The following is a 23,832-nucleotide window of genomic DNA, read 5'->3' as shown; positions in this document are numbered from 1 at the left end:
ATCTGTAAGTGCAGAAATTGTGACTTGTACCCTCGAGTCTAGGTCATTAATATAAATAAAAAACAACAATGACCCTAAGATCGATCCTTGGGGAATAGCACTTTCACCTTCCACCAGTCCAAACTACAGTAATTCAGCACCATCCATGTGATCAATTTGCCCTGAACAAATCTGTGTTAGCTTGCCTTAATTAATGCATTTTTCCCCAGGTAACAATTAATTTTGTCCCAGATCAATATTTTTAAAAGTTTTCCCATCACTGAAGTTGAATTGACTGGCCTGCAGTTGTTTATCCTTAATCCCCTTATTTGAACAAAGGAATAATTTTGCCGCTTTACAGACTTCTGGCATCACCCCCTATGTGAAGAGCTTTGAAAGATTACGGTCACTGGCCCTGTGATTTCTTCCTACCTTCAAAATCCTAGGATGTCAGAATCAGAATCAGGTTTATTATCACTGACATGTGTCATGAAATTTGTTGTTTTGCAGCAGCAGTACAGTGCAAGACATAAAGACATAAAAATTACTATAAGTTACAAAAATAAATAAATAGTGCAAAAGAGGAATGATGAAGTAGTGTTCATGGACCATTCAGAAATCTGATGGCGGAGGGGAAGAAGCTGTTCCTGAAACGTTGAGTGTGGGTCTTAAGGCTCTTGTACCTCCTCCCCAATGGTAGTAACGTGAAGAGGGCATGTCACGGGTAGTGAGTGTCCTTCACCGCCTCTTGAAGATGTCCTCAATGGCAAGGAGGATTGTGCCCATGATGGAGCTGGCTGAGTCTACAACCCCCTGCAGCCTCTTTCAATCCTGTGCATTGGAGCCTCCATACCAGGCAGTGGTGCATCCAGTCAGAATGGTCTCCACCGTACATCTGTAGAAATTTACAAGAGTCTTTGGTGACATACAAAATCTCCTCAAACTCCAAATGAAGTAGAGCCGCTGGCATGCCTTCTTCATGATTGCATCAATGTCTTGAGCCCAAGATAGATCCTCTGAGATGTTGACACCCAGGAACTTGAAGCTGCTCACCCAATGAAGACTGGTGTGTGTTCTCCAGACTTCTTCTTGAAGTCCACAATCAATTCCTTGGTCTTGCTGATGGTGAGTGCGAGGTTGTTGTTGCAACACCACTCAAACAATTGATCTGTGTCACTCCTGTACACCTCATCACCATCTGAGATTCTGCCAACAACAGTGGTGTCATCGCCGAATTTATGGATGGCGTTTGAGCTGTGCTTAGGCGCACAGTCATGAGTGCAGAGAGGGTAGAGCAGTGGGCTAAGCATGCATCCTTGAGGTGCGCCTGTGTTGTTTATCAGTGAGGAGATGTTACTACCAATCCACCCTGACTATGGTCTCCCGACAAGATGAGGTATCTTTATTAGTCACATGTACATTGAAACACACAGTGAAATACATCTTTTTGCACCGAGTGTTCTGGGGGCAGCCCACAAGTGTCGCCACCCATCCGGCGCCAACATAGCATGCCCACAACTTCCTAACCCATACGTCCTTGGAATACGGGAGGAAACCGGAGCACCCAGAGGAAACCCACGCAGACACAGGGAGAACGTACAAACTCCTTACAGACAGTGGCTGGAATCGAACATGGTCACTGACGCTTTAATAGCGTTACGCTAATCGCTACACTACCATGTCTGCCATGGAAATCCAGTTGCAGAGGGAGGTACGGAGGCCCAGGTTTTGGAACTTGTTGATCAGTACTGAGGGGATGATGACGTTGAACACCAAGCTGTGATCGACAAACAGCAGCCTGACACCTGGTTTGCTGTTGTTTAGGTGCTCCAAAGCCGAGTGGAGAGCCAGTGAGATTGCGTCCACTGTAGACCTGTTGTGGCAGTAGGCAAATTGCAGTGGGTTCAGGTCCTTGCTCAGGCAGGAAGGCAATTTTAGCCATGACCAACCATTCAAAGCACTTCATCGCAGTGGATATGAGTGCTACCAGGCGATAGTCGTTGAGGCACCTCACCTTGCCCTTCTTGAGCACCAGTATGATTGATGCTCTTTTGAAGCAGGTGGGAACCTCCAACTGCAGCAGTGAGAGGTTGAAGTTGTATTCCAACTGGTCCTGATGACTTATCTACTTCAGTATTCACCAGAGAGAGAGACCTTGACATTTGTGAGGATGGCGTAAGAAAGACTGATATCCTGACTTGCTGAGTATTTCCCAGATTTTTACTTCAGCTTCTGGGATTTCTGTGCTTCACCAATTCTGAATCTTTGCTCGTCCCCACATCGACCATCTACTACTGGAGGCCGTGCCTTCAGCTACCAGGGTCCCTCAGCTCTGGACTCCCTTCCACAAACTGCCTGCGTCTCTCTCTTTTCTCTCCATTAATATTCATTGAAACTTTTACTTCTTTGACTAAGTTTCCAACCATACGGCCTAATATTTCTTCATGCGACTCTGTGCCAAGTTTTAATTTTAAATGTTCCCATGAAGGGTCTTGGAATGCTTGATTCTGCTGAGGTTGTTGCAAAATGTTTGTACATCTGGAGTGAGACTGTATGCACGTACCTGTGTACACTGTGTGTGTGTGTACTTGACCGGGTGTGTAAATGTGCATGTGTGAGTTAGCATGTGCCCATGACTGTATGTAAATGTGAGCAAAGGTGTGTGCATGTGTGTCTGTTGGCATGTATGCATGTGTGTGTGTGTACTTTGTTGAGTTCTCTGTGTGTCACATGTGTGAATGAAGGAGTTTGTATGTTCTAGATGTTTGTGAGGATGGCATACGACAGACTGATATCCTAGGGCATGTCGACATGAGGAAAGAGGATGTGCTGGAACTTTTGAAAGACATTAGGATAGATAAGTCACCGGGGCCGGATGAGATATATCCAAGATTATTATGGGAAGCGGGGGAAGAGATTGCTGCACCTTTGGCGATGATCTTTGCGACCTCACTAGCCACAGGAGTAGTGCCAGATGATTGGAGGGTGGCAAATCTTGTTCCTTTGTTTAAGAAAGGGGGTAGGGATAACCCTGGGAATTACAGACCAGTGAGTCTTACTTCAGTGGTGGGCAAATTACTGGAGAAGATCCTTAGAGACAGAAATTATGGGTATTTGGAGAAGCATAGGCTGATTAGGGACAGTCAGCATGGCTTTGTGAGGGGCAGGTCGTACCTCATGAGCCTGATTGAATTCTTTGAGAATGTGACAAAGCACATTGATGAAGGTAGAGCAGTGGATTTGGTGTACATGGATTTCAGTAAGGTGTTTGATAAGGTTCCACATGGAAGGCTTATTCAGAAAGTCAGGAGGCATGGGATCCACGGATTTTTGGCTGTATGTATTCAGAATTGGCTCGCCCATAGAAGACAGAGGGTGGTGGTAGATGGAGCATTTTCTGCCTGGAGGTCAGTGACCAGTGGTGTTCCACAGGGATCTGTTCTGGGACCCCTGCTCTTTGTAATTTTTATAAGTGACTTGGATGAGGATGTGGAGGGGTGGGTTAGTAAGTTTGCTGATGATACAAAGGTTGGTGGTGTTCTGGATAGTGTAGAAAGCTGCTGTAGATTACAACAGGATATTGATAGAATGCAGAGCTGGGCTGAGAAGAGGCAGATGGAGTTCAACCCGGAGAAGTGTGAAGTGATACACTTCGGGAGATTGAATTTGAAGGCAGAATACGAGGTTAATGGCAGGACTCTTAGCAGTGTGGAGGTACAGAGGGATCTTGGGGTCCACATCCCTAGATCCCTCAAGGTTGCCATGCAGGTCGATAGGGTTGTTAAGGAGGTGTATGGAGTGTTGGCCTTCATTAGTCAGGGTATTGAGTTCAAGAGCCATGAGGTGATGTTGCAGCTCTATAGAACTCTGGTCAGACCACACTTGGAGTATTGTGTTCAGTTCTGGTTGCCTCATTATAGGAAGGATGTGGAAGCTTTAGAGAGGGCACAGAGGAGATTTACCAGGGTGTTGCCTGGATTGGAGAGCATGTCTTATGAGGATAGGTTGAGTGAGCTATGGCTTTTCTCTTTGGAGAGAAGGAGGATAAGAGGTGACTTGATTGAGGTGTACAAGATGATAAGAGGCAAAGATCAAGTGGACAGTCAGACACTTTTTCCCAGGGCGACAATGGCTAACACGAGGGGGAAGGTATAAGGGGGATGTCAGGGGTAAGTTTTTTACACAGGGATTTGTGGGTGTCTGGAATGCACTGCCTGCAGAGGTTGTGAGGGCAGATACATCAGGGACATTTAAGAGACTCTTAGATAGACACATGAATGATAGAGAAATGGGGGGCATGTGGGAGGGAAGGGTTAGATAGATCTTAGAGCAGGATAAAATGTTGGCACAACATTGTGGGCCGAAGGGCCTGTACTGTGCTGTAGTGTTCTATGTTCTACTTTAAGTTCAGACAGCCTTTATAATTCATGCTGTTAATTTTTAATGTATCTAATGTTCCACCTCTGCTATAGGGAAATGTTTCTCAGTCTATCCTATCTATGCTCCTCATCATTTTGTACACCTCTATCAGGTTCCCCCCTCAGCCATCTACATTCCAGGGAAGACAAATCCAGCCTATCCAATCTCTACATGTAACTGAGGCAACATCCTGGTGAATCTGCTCTGCACCCTGTCCAGAGCAATCACATCCTTCCTATATAGTGGCATCCAGAACAGCACACAATATTCCAAAAGTGGTCTCACCTTTGTTCTATAAAACCTTACCACAACTTCTCTGCTCTTTCTTGTATTCTGTGCCCCGGCTTATAAAGGCCAGCATACCATATACCTTCTTCAATACTAATCTATGTCCTGCCACCTTCAGGAATCTTTGGACTTGTACATCAAGGTGCCTCTGGTCCTCAATACTCCCTAGGGTCCTAACATTCGTTTTGTACCTCCTACACTTATTTGTCCTCCCAAAATGCATCACCTTGCACTAATCAGGTAATATTTATCAGGAAGTACTCCAAGATTCTTCCAGAGCCTTTTAAACTTTTAGTTGCCAGTACTGGAGTAATTCAATTTGTGGATGAGAAAGGGAGAGTATTGCAAGAGAGCAGAGAACTTGGGAGAGCACAGGCTGTAGGAGATTCAAAAGCGGGGAGAGGTGTGACCATGGAGGGATTTTAAAATCAAAGCTTGGCATAACTGAGAGTCTGTCTAGGTCAGCAGGTCCAGGAATGAAAGGTGAATAGTAGTTGGTAAAATCAGGATACATCCAGTAGTGAATCTAGGGAATTCAGATCCTATTTCTGGTATGGAGATTTGCCAAATCATGGATAAGGGATTTTTTTATATATAAAGTGATATTATTATGGGGCCATGTGCACTTCAGTTTGAGAGAACAGATAATCTCTTTTAGAAAAATAAGATTTCAAGGATCTTCATAGCCTTCTGCTATTTTTCATCTTCTATTCTTAAAACTCTGGAACTTCGACTGCAGACTTTTAACCTTAATTTTGGATTGTTTCAAATTCTAAGTGCTGAAAACATTCATTATAGTAGAATACACTGCAGCCCTTCTGTAAAGAAAGGTCAATTTTCCCCAGTGACCAGAATTTTCTTTCCAGTGCATAAGGAGAGTGTGCAGTTTAATGGGTTTGTGATTTTGCACTTGAAAGCATTCTGAGTGTTGAAGGTCAGTTCATTATGTGATACTTTGTCATCCCTATCAATTGTTGTAACGTTTCATAATCATTTAGTAATTAGTCTGAGCTAAAACTGTTATAAATCTGTTTTCTAGAATAACAGTTGACTTTTCTCTTGGTCCCCTTTTTTAGATAAATCAATTTAACTGTGCCAGCTGTTTCCTTCCTGCTGCATTGTCTGCTTATAATTAATTGTACGCCAAGTTCCTGGGACCTGGAGATTGGAGCTAGGGTGCACTGCAAACTCCTACTGAGACTAAAGCGCATTCATTTCATTGTTAAACACAATTTGGAGCTTATGGTAAACTGAGTTATAACACAAATGTTGTTTTCAATTGATTATTAACTGGATTTCAAGACATACAAATCATAACTAAATTATAATTAATTATTGGTTTATTATTTTATGTCCTGTACTTTCTGTTCTTCCATCGTTTCTTTTAATTATATTAAATACGCTGTTTTCCTTCAGGATTTTTCTCTTGAATGGTACCAAAGTAGAGAGAAAACTTCTGCAAGGCTGTGTGACTAAGGTTTTATATTTCTCTACCCTCCCCCAAACATGTTTGTTTTTAATGCTGTTCTGAGCTAATTTGGATAATCAACCATTCAATGCTGTCCTGAATTATTTTTGTCAGTACTGTTATGCTTAGATTACAAATTGTGGTCGTGGAATGTGCAGAATGTTTGAACTCCCAGTGGTAGCCTCTGTCCTTTTCATATACATGCTTCATTAATTCTTGCAGGGAAGAAATCCTGAAAGATAAAGAAATAGTGAAGGCAATTGTAGTCTTCCCAGCTCGCATGCACCTCATTTCCCCTTCCTGCCATCCCCACCCCATCTTCCAGAAAGAGCAAGGAGAATATTGAAGGGGGCTAATTATATTGTTTGCTCAAAAAATAATTGCATTAGGGTAACAGGCTGCACAACCACCTGCACTGCATCATTTCGTGAGTTTATTCTTCTCCATTGCTGGCTGAGCTGGTTGCATCACTGCAGAGGAACAACCCATGCCAGTGAGAACAAAACTTTGTGGGATCAGGACAAGCAGCAGTTCTCCTTCAGCACTGATGAAGAAAATTGCTACCCAAAGATACCCCTTTCTTACCGCAACAAAGATACCACAACATCGTGGGCCGAAGGCACTGTATTGTGCTATAGTGTTCTATGTTCTTTGTACAGTCAAGACTGCTGAAACCCACTACTGCCCTTGCTTGACATTCCTGGGGATGACTATTCATTGTTTAAATGACACAGCAATCTGCCTCTCTCCACTAGTTTCAAGCAGGCATCAGGCCAACAGTTTGTGAATAAAATAATCCAGACTTCATGCAGATATTCCTGTGTGAGCTTGTAGTTTAAATTGGAAAGCAGTGGCTGAGTGATCTCCAGCCCTTAGGTTGAAAATATATAGACTGTAAGTGGAGGAGAAGGTTGTAGACAGTAATGTATTTTGAGCTTGAGTAGAAAACAATGGGCCTTAACTTCAACATTGAAAATAAGAGAGGGTGAAAAATTTTGGAAATAAGCAGTGCTGGGGAGATAAAAACTGTAAATGAAGATTTCACTTTTCAGTTGACTTTGTTGCTGCAGTTGCTGGTAATTATTTCTTTTGCAAAACGTTCCAGTCTGGCCTCTGGGAGTTTGGTTGCTATTGGTTACATTGGGGGAATACTGTTGGGTAAGCATTGGAGCCAGTGGGAAATCTGGCTGAAGGTCACATTTTTTGTGCAGTTACATGATAAATGTACTGATTTAGGGAAACTAGAAACACTACCTACTGAATAATAAGAAGACACAAGAGGCTGCAGATGCTGGAAATCTGGATCAACACACAAAGGAGCTGAAGGAACTCAACGGGTCAGGCAGCATCTATGGAGCGAAATGGACAGTCGATGTTTTGGGTTGAGAATCAGGACTGGAAGGTAGCCAATATAAAAAGGGGTGGAGCAAGACCCCTTCCCCCCACTCAACCCGTCCCTCACCTGCCTATCACCCCCCCTCACCTGGATCCACCTATCACCCACCAGCTCTTGCTCCACCTCTTCCCACCACCTTTTTATACTGGTTATCTCCCCTCTTTCCAGTCCTGATGAAGGGTCTCGACCTGAAACGTTGACCATCCATCTCCCTTCATAGGTGTTGGCTGATCCGCTGAGTTCTTCCAGTTCCTTTTTATGTTGTTACTGAATAATAAATAGTGTTGGGCTGTTAAATGAGAGCAAGTACGTGTGGGAGTTTTAGATAAAGTTGGCATTGCTGAAACAATATTGAAGTGTTTAAAACTGGCTTAAATATTCAGAACCAAACACATACTGGTGCTGCATGACTCGTAATTGTAACATAGCCTCAATTTTAAGAATCAATTGCAATCCCTTTGAGAATTCAAGATATTTCAAGGCATGTGTGGAGGCTCAATAGATGATGTTTGGAGCAGTAGCTTCATAGATAGAGCTTAATTCGGTGTATGCTAGTGAAGCATAATACACTTAGAAAATGCTACCAGTTGTTACACCATCAGTTTTTATTGCAAAGTTCTTTATCTTTCCTGTTACTAGCTGAAATAAATCAGGAGGGACTGGATGTCCCTGTTTCATTCCAACTGTTGATCTAAACCATTCCATTAATTTCCTGTAGGCATTCAGGGACTTGTTAGACTGATATAAAACATCGAAAACAAGATCCTTATGAGTTCCATACATGCCCAAGGCATGCCACCTTCCATCTTGCTACAGACTGCCAGGGGTCTGCTTAAAATGTATGACAGTGTAATACAGATGTTAATTTTATAAATGTCTCGAGAATCCATTTTATCACAAAACAAATTAAATGTATTGTGCCTTGCTCAGCTCTAAAACCAATTACTTCTTTGTACAGTCAACACTGGTATATCCTACCATTCTCCTTAATGGTGTCTTAAATACGTTGAGTATACAGATCCTCCCCAGCTTAAGAATGCCTGACTTACGTACAGCCTGCACATACGGATGAATGCTTGAGGGACTGGTGGGATATGTTTGCCAGCTGCTGCAAGGCTGCAGGTATCTTCTGCCCTCTTGGAACTTGGTTCACGGCCGCATTTCCAGCGTGGTCTGGAACCAAGTTCCAAACAGTCCACAGGAATGGAACCCTGCTGTAGCCTAGGGAGGAGCTGTTCTCATTAAGCTAATTTCTCATTATTACTACATCTACCTCTTGTGGTGGTTATAATCTTTTCCCATTCTTGAGGGGCTTTTTGGCTCATCTTGATTTTTTAAAAATAGCCTTTCCATCACTTTCTTGATAACCCTGGAAGCAACAAGGTGTGACAAGCAAAGCGATTGTAATGTTTCTCGGAATGGGCAAGTTAAATGATTTTTCTTATTTATTTGGTGAAATCCAGCAAGTATTTTGAGGATTACAACCAGCAACAAAAAGAATCATTTTCAACAGTTACTGAAAATGCTCTGTATTCCATTTTGCTGCAGTATTTTTACATTAACATCTTTCTGTTAATATTAATTAATAATTTTAAAAACACAGAGGCATGAAAGGAATGCAGGATATGATCAGATACAACTCTCGCTATATTATCACTTGCTTTATTTAGATTTAACTGAATTTTATCCCAAGCAGAATGAAGGAAACGTAGAATGTCCTGTAAATTAGTGGGAGCTATTAAACAAGGCCAAGACCACAAGAGGTGGCCAAGAGGAATGACAAGGGCAGGGCAGTAGATGTTGTCTACCTGGACTTGAGCAAAGCAAAAGGTCCCACATGGTAGTCTGGTCTGGAAGGTTAGATCACGTGGGATCCAGTGTGAGTTAGCCAATTGGATACAACATTGGCTTGGTGGTAGGTGTCAGAGGGTGGTAGTGGGGGTTGGTTTTCGTATTGCAGGCATGTGACCAGTGGTGTGCTGCAGGGATCAGTGCTGGGTCTACTGTTGTTTGTCATCTATAATTAAAGATTTGGATGAGAATGTAGTTGGCATGGTTAGTAAGTTTGCGGATAACACCAAAATTGGTGGTATAGTGGACAGTGAAGAAGGTTATCAAAGATTACAACAGGATCTTAATAACTGAGAAAGTGGTCCAAGAAGTAGCCAATGGAATTTAACTAAGACAAGTGCAAAGTTTTGCATTTCGGGAAGTTAAATCTGGCCAGGACTAACATGGTAAATGGCACCATTGTCCTTTACCATTGCTATATCCCCTGATTGCATTCACATCCAAAAATCTGTCAAAGCACAAAGAACAGTACTGCACAGCAATAGGCCATGATAACTGTGCCGAAGATGATGCCAAATTAAACTAAATCTCTTCTGGCTGCACATGATCCATATCCCTCCATTCCCTGCATTTTCGTGTAACTATCTAAAAGCCCCTTAAACGCCACTATCAAATCTGCTTCCATCACTGCTCTGGCAGCCCGCTCCAGGTGCCTACCACTCAGTATAAAAGGAAACTTGGCCTGCACATCTCCTTTAAACTTTCCACTTTCCCTCTCTCACTTTAAATGCATGTCCTCTAGTATTTGACATTTCTACCCTGGAAAAAAAGATTCTGACTGTTCACCCTATCTATGCCTCTCATAATTTTGTAAACTTCTATCAGATCTCCCCTCAGCTTCCAACATCCAGAGAAAACAAGCCAGGTTTGTCCAACCTCTCCTTACAGCTCATGTCCTCTAATCCAGGCAGCATCCTGGTAATCCCCTTCTGTACCCTTTCCAAAGGATCCTTATCCTTCCTCTAATGGGGTGACCAGAATTGCACACAATACTCCAGGTGCAGCCTAACCAAAGTTTTATATAGCTGTCCATCTGTCTTGAGTAGATGTGGTGACCGAGACTCCACAGTCCAAATGGGGAGAGAATTCCAAAAATTCAGCATCTTCTGGGTGAACATGTCTCTCATTTCAGTCTTGTATGGCCAACACTGTATTTTGAGTCTATGACAGCTCCCACTCCAGCCCCTCCTCCCCTCAGGATCTCAGTTTCTTGACACCCATCTAGGGGAAACTTCATCTCTGCATCTACCTTGTCAAGTTCTGGAAGAATTTTGTACATTTCATTGAGATGTCGTCATTCTTCTAAATTCAGTCTACTAGTCTGCTTAATCTTTGGTCCCCCACCCCTCCATTCCTCTACCTCTGGAACCAATCTGGTGAACCTTGGGTACACTACCTCAATTGCAAGTATATGCTTCCTCAGGTCTGGAGACCAGATCTGCACACAAGATTTCAGTCACAGTCTCATCAGGACCAGTAAGATGTCTCTACTCTTGTACTTAATTCCTCTTGCAATAAAGGTCAACATACTATTTGCCTTTCTATGCTTGCTGTCCTTGCATGTTAACTTTGAGCATTTCATGTACAAGGATGCCCAGGTCCTTCTGAACACCAACGCCATTCAATTTCTCAATGTTTTAAAATATATTTGATTTTCTTCTTTTATCTCTTCATTTTTATATTTAATTTGCAATTTTTTATTTGCATTTAGGATGAACTCTCTGATGCCAGCCAGGCATCCAGCTTGGTGCCAACAAAACCCAACACTCCCATATCTGCTCTGCCAGACGCTGCCATGGGCGATTCGACTTCTCCAAGAAAGGAAAGCCTGGAGACTGAAGGGTTATTCAAAAACTTGAACCAAGCTAGTAGAAAACCAGATAACAAGAAAAATATTGATGTGCAGGTTCAGCAGGACACCAGAACTCTAGCAGTTGGTAGGTGCCTGAAACTAAGCAAGTCCTGTTCGAACAAAGCTTGTGCTGTGGGAATTGATAAAATTGTAATTATTTCACTGATGTTTCCCTCTTCTGGTGTTCTATTCAGTGGTTTTTAATCTCTCCCTGCTCCAGTAGTGCAATTCAGAAGGCTGATAGGTTGCATGTTTAAGATTTGCCTTGTGGGGAGGAATGAACTTGATCAACAGTAAGAAAATCAGTTTAGAACTGATGTTGGGTGTTAACTTCATAAGAACATAAATAAAAGCAGGAGCAAGCCATTTGACCATTCATGCCTGCACCATTCAAATATGTCATGGCTGATCTTTTATCTTATCGCCACTTTCTTGCACTTACCTATTTGATAATCTTAATATCCAAAAATTTATCAATCGCTGATTGAACTTCAGATGTGATATATTGTCATTGTTGGGATTGGCCCTGTAGAGATAAAAATAGGACCCTAGGTTCTACAAAACCAATGCTTAAAGAGATTTGAGTGGACAAGCTTTTGTGGGCGATATGATATTCTGTTGCTGCTGTGGTTTATCAATAAAGCAAAATAAAAACTTCAGTTTTCTCCCCTGAAATGTACAAATTGTGCAAAGAAGCTAAATTAATACATAAACTGTATCAATAGCTCAGAAGCTGTGCTACAGCATTCCTCGTCATGTTGAATCCTTTACAATCCAAAACATTTGCCTGATTTTAGGAGCACTTGCTCTTTGAATAAGAATACAGGCATGACAAAGCTGAGACAAAACAGTCCCTTTCACATGAATTCAACCACATTGTGAGCAACAGTTTATTGTGAGTGACAGTTTTAGGTGTGGATGGTGCAATTAGGAAGATGTAAAAAAAACAAAATTCTCGTTCTTCTTGGGCAGCCCCTAGTATTGAGGATGTCTGGTTCTGTAGGTTCTGAGGTGACTGATGAGGCCCTTGTGGGAACTGTAGACTCTTTCAAAGGTTGGCAGGAAGTGCATGAGGAGTGAGGAAGTTTGTAGGTGATATGCTCCTTCTGCCGTTCATGCTTCTGATGCCGAGGTTTGAGATGATCAAAGCCATCTTGAATGCTCCTCCACCACTTTCGAGCAGTCATGAGCCACAGATTCCCAGGATCCAGTGGGACATTGTACATTTTTCAAGGAGGCTTTGAGAACATCCTTAAACTTTTTTTCTAGCCATGTGATATTTCTTTCCCAGCACAGAGTTCAGAATGGTGTTTGTTTCAGGATTCTAGTGTCCAGGATGTGACCCCTGCCTGTGGGGTCAACTGAGTGTAATTTGAGCATCAGTGCTGGGGATGTTGACCTAGGTGAGGATACCAATGTTGATTCATGTATCCTTACAGTGGATTTGGCAATTTTTTTTGTGAAGACAGTGGTGGAAGTGTAGCTCCAGTGTTCTGTGCTGTCTGCTGCAGGTCCCATTTTCTATCACTTAGTTCAGGCCTTCTATGCCTTGGCAATTCAAATGCTTTTCAAGATGTTTGTTAAGTATCGCAAGTGTCTCTGCCTCCACCACCCCCTCAGGCAGTGCCATCTGGATTCCAATTGCCTAACCCTTCGCTGAAACCTACGTCCTCTGACTTTTAGACATGTCTGCTAAAGTTTCTTACTATTTGCCTCATTTTTGCCCCTCATAATTTTGTATATCTCAATCAAGCCCTCCGTCAGCCTCTTATCAGATTCCAGTGCCATCCGTCTCCCTGAAATCTCCAACAATATCCTTCTCCTTGGTGAATACAGATGAGAAGTATTTATAACCTCACCCATGTCCTCTGGTTCCACACACAGATTGCTCCTTAGTCCTTAATGGACCCTACCCTCTCCCTGGTTATTCTCTTGCTCTTAATATTCTTATAAAACATTTCAGGGTTGTTCTTAATCTTGTCTTCCATGATATCTTGTGCCCCTCTGTGCCATCCTTAGCCCTTTCTGTATCTACCTTGAAACTTAGAGTTACAGTGACTACCTGCAAAATGCTCTCCCACTGATAATTCAACCACTTACCAGGTTACATTCCCCAGTACTGCCCGTCTTCAGTAGAACGATCTTCACACTGGCTCAAAAACTTTTCCTGGAAGCACTGAAAAATCCATGCTCTCTAAAACTTTTGCACTAAGGTGATCTCAGTTAAAATTGGGAAAGTTGAATTCCTCTCATACTACCGGTTTCACTCTTCAACCTCTTTATGATTTACCTACATACTGCTTCTCTCTCTCTCCTGCTGACTGTTAAGAGACCTGTAGTATACTCCTTGGAAAGTGATTGATGCCTTTTTGTTTCTAAGCTCTACCCATGTGGCCTCTTTTGAAGAGCCCTCCAGGATATCCTCTCTCATTACTGCAGTAATGGTGCCATGCCCTCTTTTACATTCCACCCATCGTGCCTTGATTCTATACCTTGAAATGTTGAGTTGCCAGTCCTGCCTTCCTTTCGACCATATCTCCATGAAAGCAACAGTATCACATTCCCCTCCGCCAGAGCTGTAAGTTCATTGGTCTTATTAGTCAGATTTCTTGCAATAAAATAGTTGCAACTTAGCTTTGCATTGCCTACTCCTCCTCTTGTGTTCTTGTAATGGATTTCCTGACTTTCACCAACGACAGCAAATCTATATTCAATCTGATTGACATAATTATTTATGTAAAATGACTTGTAAGCACGTATTCATTAACGTTGTTCAAGGTATGACTGAAAATGAAGATAAATCAGATGTTCAAGCCATCATTGACTCAACGCCTGAATTGGATATGGATCGAGATTTCAGTGGGTACAAAGGAACAAGGTGAGTGTGTATTTTAACCTTTGATCTTACTTGAGCAACAAGGAAAGCTGATCAGTGAAATGAAAAGGAATTTGAGGAAAAGTTGGAAATAGTTGGGTCAGATAACATTAGTGGAGACAGAAAAACCATATTAATTTTAAAAATCAATATTCTTTCATCAGAATTGGGAATACAGAGAAAGGGGCAGAGGAAGAATAGACTCCAGAAAATGACCATTGGTGAGTTGAAAGGATGGCAAAGTAAAAGGGGAAACAGAAATCCCTTTGGAGACAACAGCAGAATTTCATGAGTATTCCTGGAAGATAAGTGACAGTGAATTAAACAACAATACAAAATCAAAATAATATACATGTTCAAAACCTATAATAAATGCTAGGAATAAGGGTCAGAGAAGGCTGATTAACCTGATACTTAATTAGTTTATGTAGAAATCATTCTAGTTTGGAATCATCCATGTTGCACAGTGCTCCTTTAAAGACAATAATTTGAAAAAAAATAGTCTGTTGTTGGCACTCATCAATGAAAAATATTAGATAAGCTCAGTGCTCTAAGAGGTTCAAGAATCTTTCACAGCCTATCCATGTCAAGAATCTTTGATTAATTCTTGCTATTTTTTTAATAGCACACCAACCCAGGGAATAGAGAACAAAGCATTTGATCGGAACACGGAATCTATATTTGATGAATTGTCCCAGTCAGCTTCCGAGCTGATTGGTGATGTGGATGAGGGGGCAAATTTGCTGGGTAAGTGAAGGTCAAGTAATGTGGTGCAGCCTTGTTTAAAAGTATGAGTGTCCATGTACAGCTTAACCAATTCTTCACAGCCAAAGAAAAATAGTTCCTGAGCAGCAGACTGATCCAGAAGATAGGACAGAACAGTACAGTGCAGGAAAACAGACCCTTTGGCCTGCGATGTTGTGCCAAACTAATTAAACCCCTAACTAATCCCTCCTGCCTACACAATGTCCATATCCCTCCATTCTCTGTACATTCATGGGCCTATCTAATAGCCTTTTAAATGCCTCTATCGTATTTGCCTCCACTACCACCCCTGGCAGCGCATTCCAGGCACCCGCTACTCTCTGTGTGTAAAAAAAAACTTGCCCACACATCTCCTTTGAACTTACCCCCTCTCACCTTAAATGCATGCCTTCCAGTATTTGAATCTGGGAACAAGATACCGGCTGTCTATCTAAGCCTCTCATAATTTTATAAACCTCTATCAGGTCACCCCTCATTTTTTGCTGCTCCAGAGAAAACAACTCTAGTTTGTCCAACTTCTCCTTCTAGCACATACCCTCTAATCCAGGCAGCATCTGATAAACCTCTTGTGCACTCTCTCCAAAGCCTCCGTATCCTTCCTGTAATGGGGGGGACAAGAATTGAATGCATTACTCCAAATGCAGCTTAACCAGAGTTTTTTAGAGCTGCAACATAATTTCCTGACTCCCGAACTCAGTCCCTTGACTAATAAAGGCAAGCATGTAAAAACCAGAGATCACTGGACATTGATTGTCAGCTTGAATCTCATGTACCAAAAGTTCTGTCTTTAATGATTGATGAATAATACAGCAACACATAACTGCTCTAGGCACTACAAATTGGGCCTGCAGATTGTTTCTATCTCCTGAAATTGATTTCTTAACTATATGGTGCCTCAGTTAGGAGACACATTCAGGGACTTTCTGGGTTACGGATAACCTAACCTATGGAAATCCGACCTCACCTGAATTCTCCCATACATTTTTAAAGCACATCCCAAGATAGTAATAGTAAAATGTTTCATGGTATTCATTAATGACTGGACATATATTCCATTGGTTTAATTGGCAGAGTTAAAGTGATTATTCAATGAAATGAAAGAATTATAGCAAGTGTATGTAGAGTGATACAACATGGGTTACTATAAAAAACAGACATTTCTGACTTGGGGAGAAATCGGCTTACAGACAGTTCTCAGGAACGGACCCCTTGTTTCTCCTGGGGACTGCCTGTAGTATGTAAAGACTAATATTGTTCCCTATTTTGTGTTTAGCTAATCGGAGTCTAGCTTGTTTATGTTCACTGAAATTAGTTTATAGCATATTGTGAAAATGAAGTTAAAAGAGTGGATGTGATCAGACTATAATACTAATCTAGATTTTTATTTCACATTCATTTATATCAAGGTAAATCAGACTTCTTCATGACCATAATTTGGAATTCTCCACATGACAATTGATGTTGCAATCTCAAACCAATTTCCTAGATAGCCATTAGAGTTGTAACTATGCTTCAGATATGAAATGGACCCATACAGAAGAATTAACTGAGATATCAGAGAGATGGTACATGAAAGGACCTTGAGGTTAGGGCTTTGACAGCATAAGGAGTTGAGTGGATCATGGAGATGTAGTTACAGGCCAGACAGACAGCTGGAGTTGGGAGAGGTTGCAGCACTGGGGTGGAATGAGTAAGTGAAATAACTTGTAGAAAAACAATGTTTTGATTTCAACTAATGAGCATAACTGTCAGAAGAATTCTGCCCTTGTTGGCTAAGTGTGAAGGAGAAATAAATTTGCATTTTTTAAAAATTTGATTTGAGTAGGTGAACCCAAAGAAAATTGAAGTGTGCTTGGTTCCAAATGAACCCATGTTTAATTGTTGTAAGAACCATTGTATTTCTTGGTTTAATAGTTTGATTTTTATTGAGTTTTATTTTTAAAGTTTACTATATTGAATCTTCATTTAGCAGCATTTTATCCCTTATGTATTAATCTTTTGTGTTTCAAAGACTGGCCAGAGAAGTATCCTGTTGTGTACAAAATTTATGGACAAGCACCTTAGATGGAACTTAACTTTTTGATCATTTAAAACCTGTCCCACACTTGCTTTCTGATGTAATGCACATCCATTTTTTGAACAGCATTTGAGTTACCCACTTTAACAGAAGGAAATTGGTTTGTTGTGTATATACCCTAAATTCGGTACAACTCATTTGGATCCCAGTATTAGAATTTGTCGTAACAGACTTGCCAGGCACTGGGTGTCAGTTTATGAACAACCTGGAGGGTACAAGGACCTAAAGATTTAAGTGAGCCAGTTTGAAAGCTCAGTGATGCAAAACAGATTGCAGGATGCCACTTCTAATGTGCTTCTGCTTTTCCAGCTATGTCCACTCTTGCCCCTTCCCTGTCCTAATTTTTCTCTCTCCTGCCACATTCCACCTCATCATTCTCTCCCTCATGTTGATTTTTTTGTAGCCAGTGCTTATTATTGGATCATCAACTTTATTTAATTTGTGTAGGTTTAAAGGCCAAGTTTGATATCATCTAGCCACTTTCAGATTGGCCTGTCTTTTCTCTCCATACTTTATTGGTGTCCTGTTATGTGGGCTATGGTCTTCTTGAGATCTGCTACCCTGGATTTTCTCAGGCAATGAAATGCAAAACTCTACTGACAGAAAATGCAAATCAGGCGAGTGTCTAAAGATCAAAAGCCTAAGGCTTGGCCAATATTTTGTAAACCACATAAGGAGTGTTGTTGTAAAGTTCAGAGTGTTGAGATGGATTTATATCAGTAGATCAGATGTTTAGCTATACGAATGCAGTACATCATGGGTCCTGACCAGTTTTGCATTTCTTTATTATCAATTTGTGTATCTTAACATATGAACATAGCACAGGAACAGGCCCTTTAGCCCACAGTGTCTGTGCTGACCACGATGCCAATCCAAATTAATCGCATCTGCCTGCACATGGTCTATATCCCTCCGTTCCTTGCTTGTTCATGTTCCTCTTTAAACGCCTCTTAAACGTTGCTATTGGATGTGCTTCCACCACTTCCTCGTCTTCCTTTTTCCTTTTTCTTCCCCTTCACTAAGTGGCATTGAATCTGCTTTAAATATGGCACGTCCCTAAACAGCTATTTTTAATCCAGGATTCTAGCAATCCTACCAATAGGCTTTTCCTAGCTGGTTATCTCTTTATTAACCTTTGTCCAGGTAGGGAGGTAGGGAGGTAAGCAGGTTGTGTGTGTGAATCCAAAAGAACTCCATGCCTGTGATGCACCTGAACGCAGAATAGTTTCATACATTGTTATGCTTGCTTGTAGCGTTCATTTCTGTTCTGTCATTTGCACGTTCCGTGTTGCAGTATTTGTGCAAGCAGAGCTGATGTATGTAATGTTGCTCTCATATATCCGTGTGCACCCACAATGGCAATGGACCCAAGATAAATGTGTTTATGCCTTTCCTCTCACCTATAATGCAGGTGATGTGGGAGAGCACAGCTTCAGTGCACCATGTGCGGTTAATGATAGAAATAGCTTTCATTCTCAAGCTAATTAGCGTTTTTCTTCTCATGCTTCCTTTCTCTGGGGCTGCTGGCCCAGAGGAGTTCTCTGGTGTGTATATTTTCATGTACCGTATTCTGTACTTCCCACTGACATTTTCTGTCTATTTAACTTGTACTATTTTTCCATTTTTCTGTCACTGACATTTGTTTCTTTTTATTATAAAATTGATAATAGTTCTGTGTGTTGCTGTACAAGAATGTGCTTTGAAATTTTAAAGAATGCAGCATCTACATACAGTAAAACGGCGATAATCTGGCACCCTTAGGACTTTCGACTACCAGATTTTCTGGATCACTGGATGTTACTCACAATACACAAAACACTTATTTCACGTTTATTTTAAACAAGTTGAAACATCCAAGCATTCTGGACGCTGACTCCAGCCACAAACCTTCCTGGCCCTGGTTTCAGCTGCACACCACATGGCCAACCTTGTAAGTATATGGATCCACAAATAACAAGGACTTAGTGTGCTAATGAGTGAGCAAGATGACGAACAATTCGATACCAGATTTTCGGAGTTTTACTGTATTATTGCTTGAATTTGAGGATTGAAACAATAATGAATATTTACAACACAGGAGACCATCACACCCACAGTCTGTACTGGTTGAAAAAGAGCAACCCAGTCTAATCCCAACTTCCAACACAAGGTCTCCAGCCCTGCAAGTGACAATGGTTCCTCAAGTATGTGACTGGGTAAATTTTACATGTGATGAGGGCTCTGGCTCCATCAGCCTGTGAATTCCAAATCTCTACCACCCTCTGGATGGTAATGGGTATTTCCTCATCTCCACACTAAAGAAAAATGTGCCTATCTGATTTTTGAGCTTATATACTCCCTCTAGGCCCTTTGTAATCTTATAGACCCCAATTTAGTCCCCCCCAGCCACCACTATTTGAAAGAAAGCATCACCAACCGATCCAAACTTTGCTCATACCTACAATTTTCAGTCCTGGCAACATCCTTCTATACATCCTCTTTGCCCTCTCCAGTGCGTTTACATGTTTCCCATAATATGGTGAGCAGAACTGTGCACATTATGGGAGCTTTAGCCTAACTAGTGCTATAAACAGTTCTTGCATAACCTCCCTGCTTTAGTACTTTGTCCTGATTAATAAAAAGCATTTTCTATGGCTTTTTAACCTCCTTATCAAACTGTCTCGTTTTCATTAAGGATCTGTGAACACGCACTCTAAGATCCTTCCTTTCCTTCACATATCTCAATGCTCTCCCATTTGTTGTGTATTCCCTCACCTTGTTGGACGTCCACAAGTGCATTACCCCACACTTCTCTGGATTAAATTGCACTTGCCATTTTTCTGCCCAACTGACCAGATCATATATTTTCACGCAGTCTAAACTGTTCTTCTTCATTGTGATGCAGCTAATGATGCTGGAACCTCGCTGGTAACAGCTTTCCAGTCGCTAAAATACCTGTCAACCTTTGCTTCCCGCCATTGACCTCCAATGCTGTCTGAAAGAGTTTGCACATTCTTCTGCAATCCTTTGGTTTCCCCTGTATGCTCTGATTTCCTCCCACGTCACAATGACATACTGGTTGTTAGGTTAATGGGCTACTGTAAATTACCCCTAGTGTAGGTGGCTGGTGAGAAAATCAGAAATGTTAATGGGCATATGTGGAAATAATTGGTTATGGGGAAAACTACCTGCCATTTGGGCCATGTCAAAATCCATGCTAAAATCCATGTTGACTCCAGGTATGCTGCCCCTGTTGACCCTCCTTGTCACCTCCAAAAATTCAGTTAATCAGACATGACATTCCCTTAACAAAAGCATGTGGATCGTTCTAGATTAATTAGTACTTACTAAAGGATTGGTTTTGGTCCACCCCAAAACTGATTAATTCTAAAAATTTACTGTTTATCCATTCAGTTTTAACCAATGGTACGATGTTCAATCCCCAAACCTCTGGCTTCACTCCTGTAGCTAGAGAGGATGGACAGGTAATGGTCAGAGCCATTCTTGCTTCTTTTAGAAGCTTAGGATATATTTCATCAGGACTTGATGACTTACCACTTTCAAGAAGCTGAACTTCTGAATACTTCTCCCCTTACATTGTTTGACCATCTAGTATTTTGTATTCTTCCCCCTTAACAGCAATCTCAGTATCGGTCCTCTATTGTGAAAGTGACCACAAACTATTCATTACATTTTTTCACACAATCTCTTCCTCCACATAGAGATGTTTTTGGTTCCTGATGTTCCTTCCTTAGTTGTTGTCTTGCTCTTAAAGTACTTTTAAAGCATTTTTGTATCTTCTTTAATTTACTTCTCTGTATTTCTTCATACAACCTGTTTGCTTTCCTAATTTCAGTTTCAATTTCACTTTAAAAATTTATATTTTTTTTGACTTTTTCCTGTATTAAGCTCTTGGTGTTTAACATAAGCTTGCCCTTTCCCCTTATTTGCTTTGTCTTGCCCTCTATTATTCTGTAGGCTCTGCATTTGGGTCCCACTTTTGCCAAATCACTTCTCAGCCTTCCCCAATTTTTGACCTTTGCTCCTATTTCATATTTGTATTTTCCCATAATAATGCTAAATGTAACTGAATTATGATCACTGCCAATGTGAAAAAAAGGGTGTGAGATAAAAAGCAGATAACTATAGGCTAGTTAGATTAATGTCTGCTGGAACTATTTATAAAAGAACAAGCGTCAGACCTGTGCATACATGTACTTGTGCACATGACAATAAACTCACCTTTGACTTTGAGGGTGTGGCTGTTTGAGACTGAGTTGAGGAAGAATTTCTTCTCGCAGGTTGGTGAGTTGTTGGAATTCCTTGCCTCAAGAGCTGTGGAGGCTGACTCCTTGAATATATTCAAAGCTCAGATAGTTTTTTTTTCAGAAAGGGAATTGAGGGTTGGGGGGGGTTTCATATTTCCTTACAATATAGATTATTTTGGCCCATCAAGTGTATGCTGGTTCACAGAGCAATCACATTCCCCACTCATTTTCCCTGTAACTTATTCTCTCCATATTCTCATCAGCACCCATCAGATTCTCCCACATACTGGGGCCAAGTTGGAGTGGCCAATTAACTTATCAACCCACATGTTTTTGGGCTGTGGGAGGAAACTGGAGCACCCCAGGGAAATGTGCAAACTTCGCACAGATGCCAGTAAAAGTCCAGATTGAACCAGGGTTGCTGGAGGTGTGAGGCAGCAGTCCCATAACCTGTGGCACAGAGAAGTTAAATCAGCCAGGACTTATTGAATGGTGGAGCAGGCTCAAGAGGCTGAATGGCCTACACCTGCTCCTATTTCTTATGATCTTAAACGTGATCTTCCACTGATGACTCCTTTCCCATGCCCAGTTTCATTACCTGAAGCTGAATCAGAATTTTCCATCCTCTTGTTGATTTTGTGATATGGTGGCTATAAAAGAGTTCCATGGGATGCATTTTAGGAATTCTGTGTTCTTTATATGTTTTACACTGAGTGTCTCTCAGTTAATTAGAGTAATTCAAATTCCCCATGATTGCTACTCAATTGTTTTTGTGGTTGTCAGAAATTGCTGAGAGATTTGGTCTTCCATCTCCTTTATACTGTTGGAAGTCTCTTGTACACTCCCAGTATTGTGATTGCTTTGTTTCGGTTCTTTAGTTTAACCAATATAGTCTCATTTAATAATTCTAACATTGCATAACTCTTTGCAGCTTTTGTTTCCTTAACCAATCTTTATCCCCTCTTATCCTCACTTGAAAACCCTTTAACCAAGCACATGAAGCTGTCATCCCTGCTCTTCTTTAAACCATGTTTCAGTAATAACTGAATATTTCCACAAGTCTGCCTCCATCTTCAGCTTATCTGCCTTATTCAGTACACTCTTCGCATTCCGCTATATATCACCAAGTGCAGCAAGACTCCTTTTTTTGACCATTTACCACCATTTCTTTCCCCTGCCTTGCAAATCTCCCACTAATTTTCAACTTTTGTAGCCACACTCAGCTTCCCATCCAGCTCTCAAGTCAGTTTAAATCGACCCTTACAACAATTGCATACCTGCCAGCGTGGGAGAGCTTCTGGGATGGGGAAACTCTGGCCCTTCCATTGTTGAGGCCATTGTTTCCAGATACCACAGAAGTGGGGAGCGGGAATCAGTGTTCCTGAAGATTGGTGCGAGCTGTGGAAAGTCATTTGAAAAATAAGTTAACATGGAAGTGAGTGACAGAGTAGTAACCTTTCCTTCACCTCCAGATCCAAAGTTTGAATCTGACTCGGGTAAGATGAGACTGCTTTACTCCTTGTTTGTGCCTTATGTGTGTTCACATGTGGTGTCAACAGTGTACATAGTACAACACAAAGCAGCAGTGTTTTAGCACATGGAGAGTGTACATCAGGAATAGAAGTGTCTTTCTTTGTATATGATGCAGCTGAAGTTTTGGTTCGGTGGCAGACTAGAAGGAGCTTTATACCTTATGGTGCTGGTGTGTGAAATGCCATTATTCATCTTGATTTCAGAAATTAAATGAAACTATATTGGTTGAAATTGATAAACTTTACCTATGTTTCCAGCTTTCGAGGGATAAGATGGCCAACATAGGAACTTTTTTAACCAGAGTCTTCCATTAATGTCTGGGCCTGCTGGCCTAGTGTGCTATAGCTGACACAAGTCCATGTGATAAAGCAGAGATGGAAACTGACGTAACTCTGGAAACGTGCAGCAGAATCACTCAGTACCTTCAGGGGAGGGGCTGACGGGTTTGGTATTGACAAGAGCTTTCTCCACCTGTTGTTCATTTCTGCTGTTGTTTGTTTACTTTTATTGGCACCTTCTCTTCCATGAACCATAAATAAATTACAGTGAAAAGTTTGTTTTCTGGTTGTGAAGAAACATTGCTTCCTTTTGTCTGCAGTTGTGCTGGTTATCTTAATGGATTGAGCTGACTATACCCTGGCCATAAAAATATTGACAGATAATGCCTTTTGTGGATAAATGACTGCAGTAGACTCTGAAGTTACAATTCGGTCTTACTATTGCATGAAATTGTATTGGATATGCTGACCACATGATTCCTAGCCAGGCCACATTTGTGCTGTATTCTCCATGTGCTTCATAACTTGCTTGTATGTTTCCTTCATGCTACATCTTACATAAATGTTTCCTTCCTTACTGCTTCACTTGGAATGCATGGGCTCTCAGACCATAATATCTTTGGTAAGACTTCATATGCTCTTGGGCATTTTTTTGTATTGCTGTTGGCACCCATGTGAGGTAATGTGATGTGCATGTATAGGGCACTACTTTTTGTTTCCTTCTGTCATATTGCAAAGCGACTTTTTCTCTCAAATACTCAAACATTGGTTCAAATTAAAACTTTGAACCCAGTCTCCATTTAA

General features: G+C 41.3%; 1 protein-coding gene across 3 annotated transcripts in view; it reads left to right on the top strand.

Moving 5' to 3' along the window:
- Window positions 1-23,832, top strand: part of spag9b (sperm associated antigen 9b) — a 229,290-nt gene that overhangs the window by 142,486 nt on the left and 62,972 nt on the right. For all 3 annotated transcript variants that reach the window (XM_052032824.1, XM_052032825.1, XM_052032826.1), the window contains 3 exons: window positions 11,113-11,338; window positions 14,032-14,131; window positions 14,754-14,875. In XM_052032824.1, the coding sequence (XP_051888784.1) occupies window positions 11,113-11,338; window positions 14,032-14,131; window positions 14,754-14,875 (448 nt within the window). The remainder of the gene's footprint in view (window positions 1-11,112; window positions 11,339-14,031; window positions 14,132-14,753; window positions 14,876-23,832) is intronic.

This window comes from Pristis pectinata, chromosome 18 (assembly GCF_009764475.1).
Source record: "Pristis pectinata isolate sPriPec2 chromosome 18, sPriPec2.1.pri, whole genome shotgun sequence".
In the NCBI taxonomy this organism is placed as follows: domain Eukaryota; kingdom Metazoa; phylum Chordata; class Chondrichthyes; order Rhinopristiformes; family Pristidae; genus Pristis; species Pristis pectinata.
Note: the sequence above shows the minus strand (reverse complement) of the source record. Positions and strands in the feature narration are given on the sequence as shown.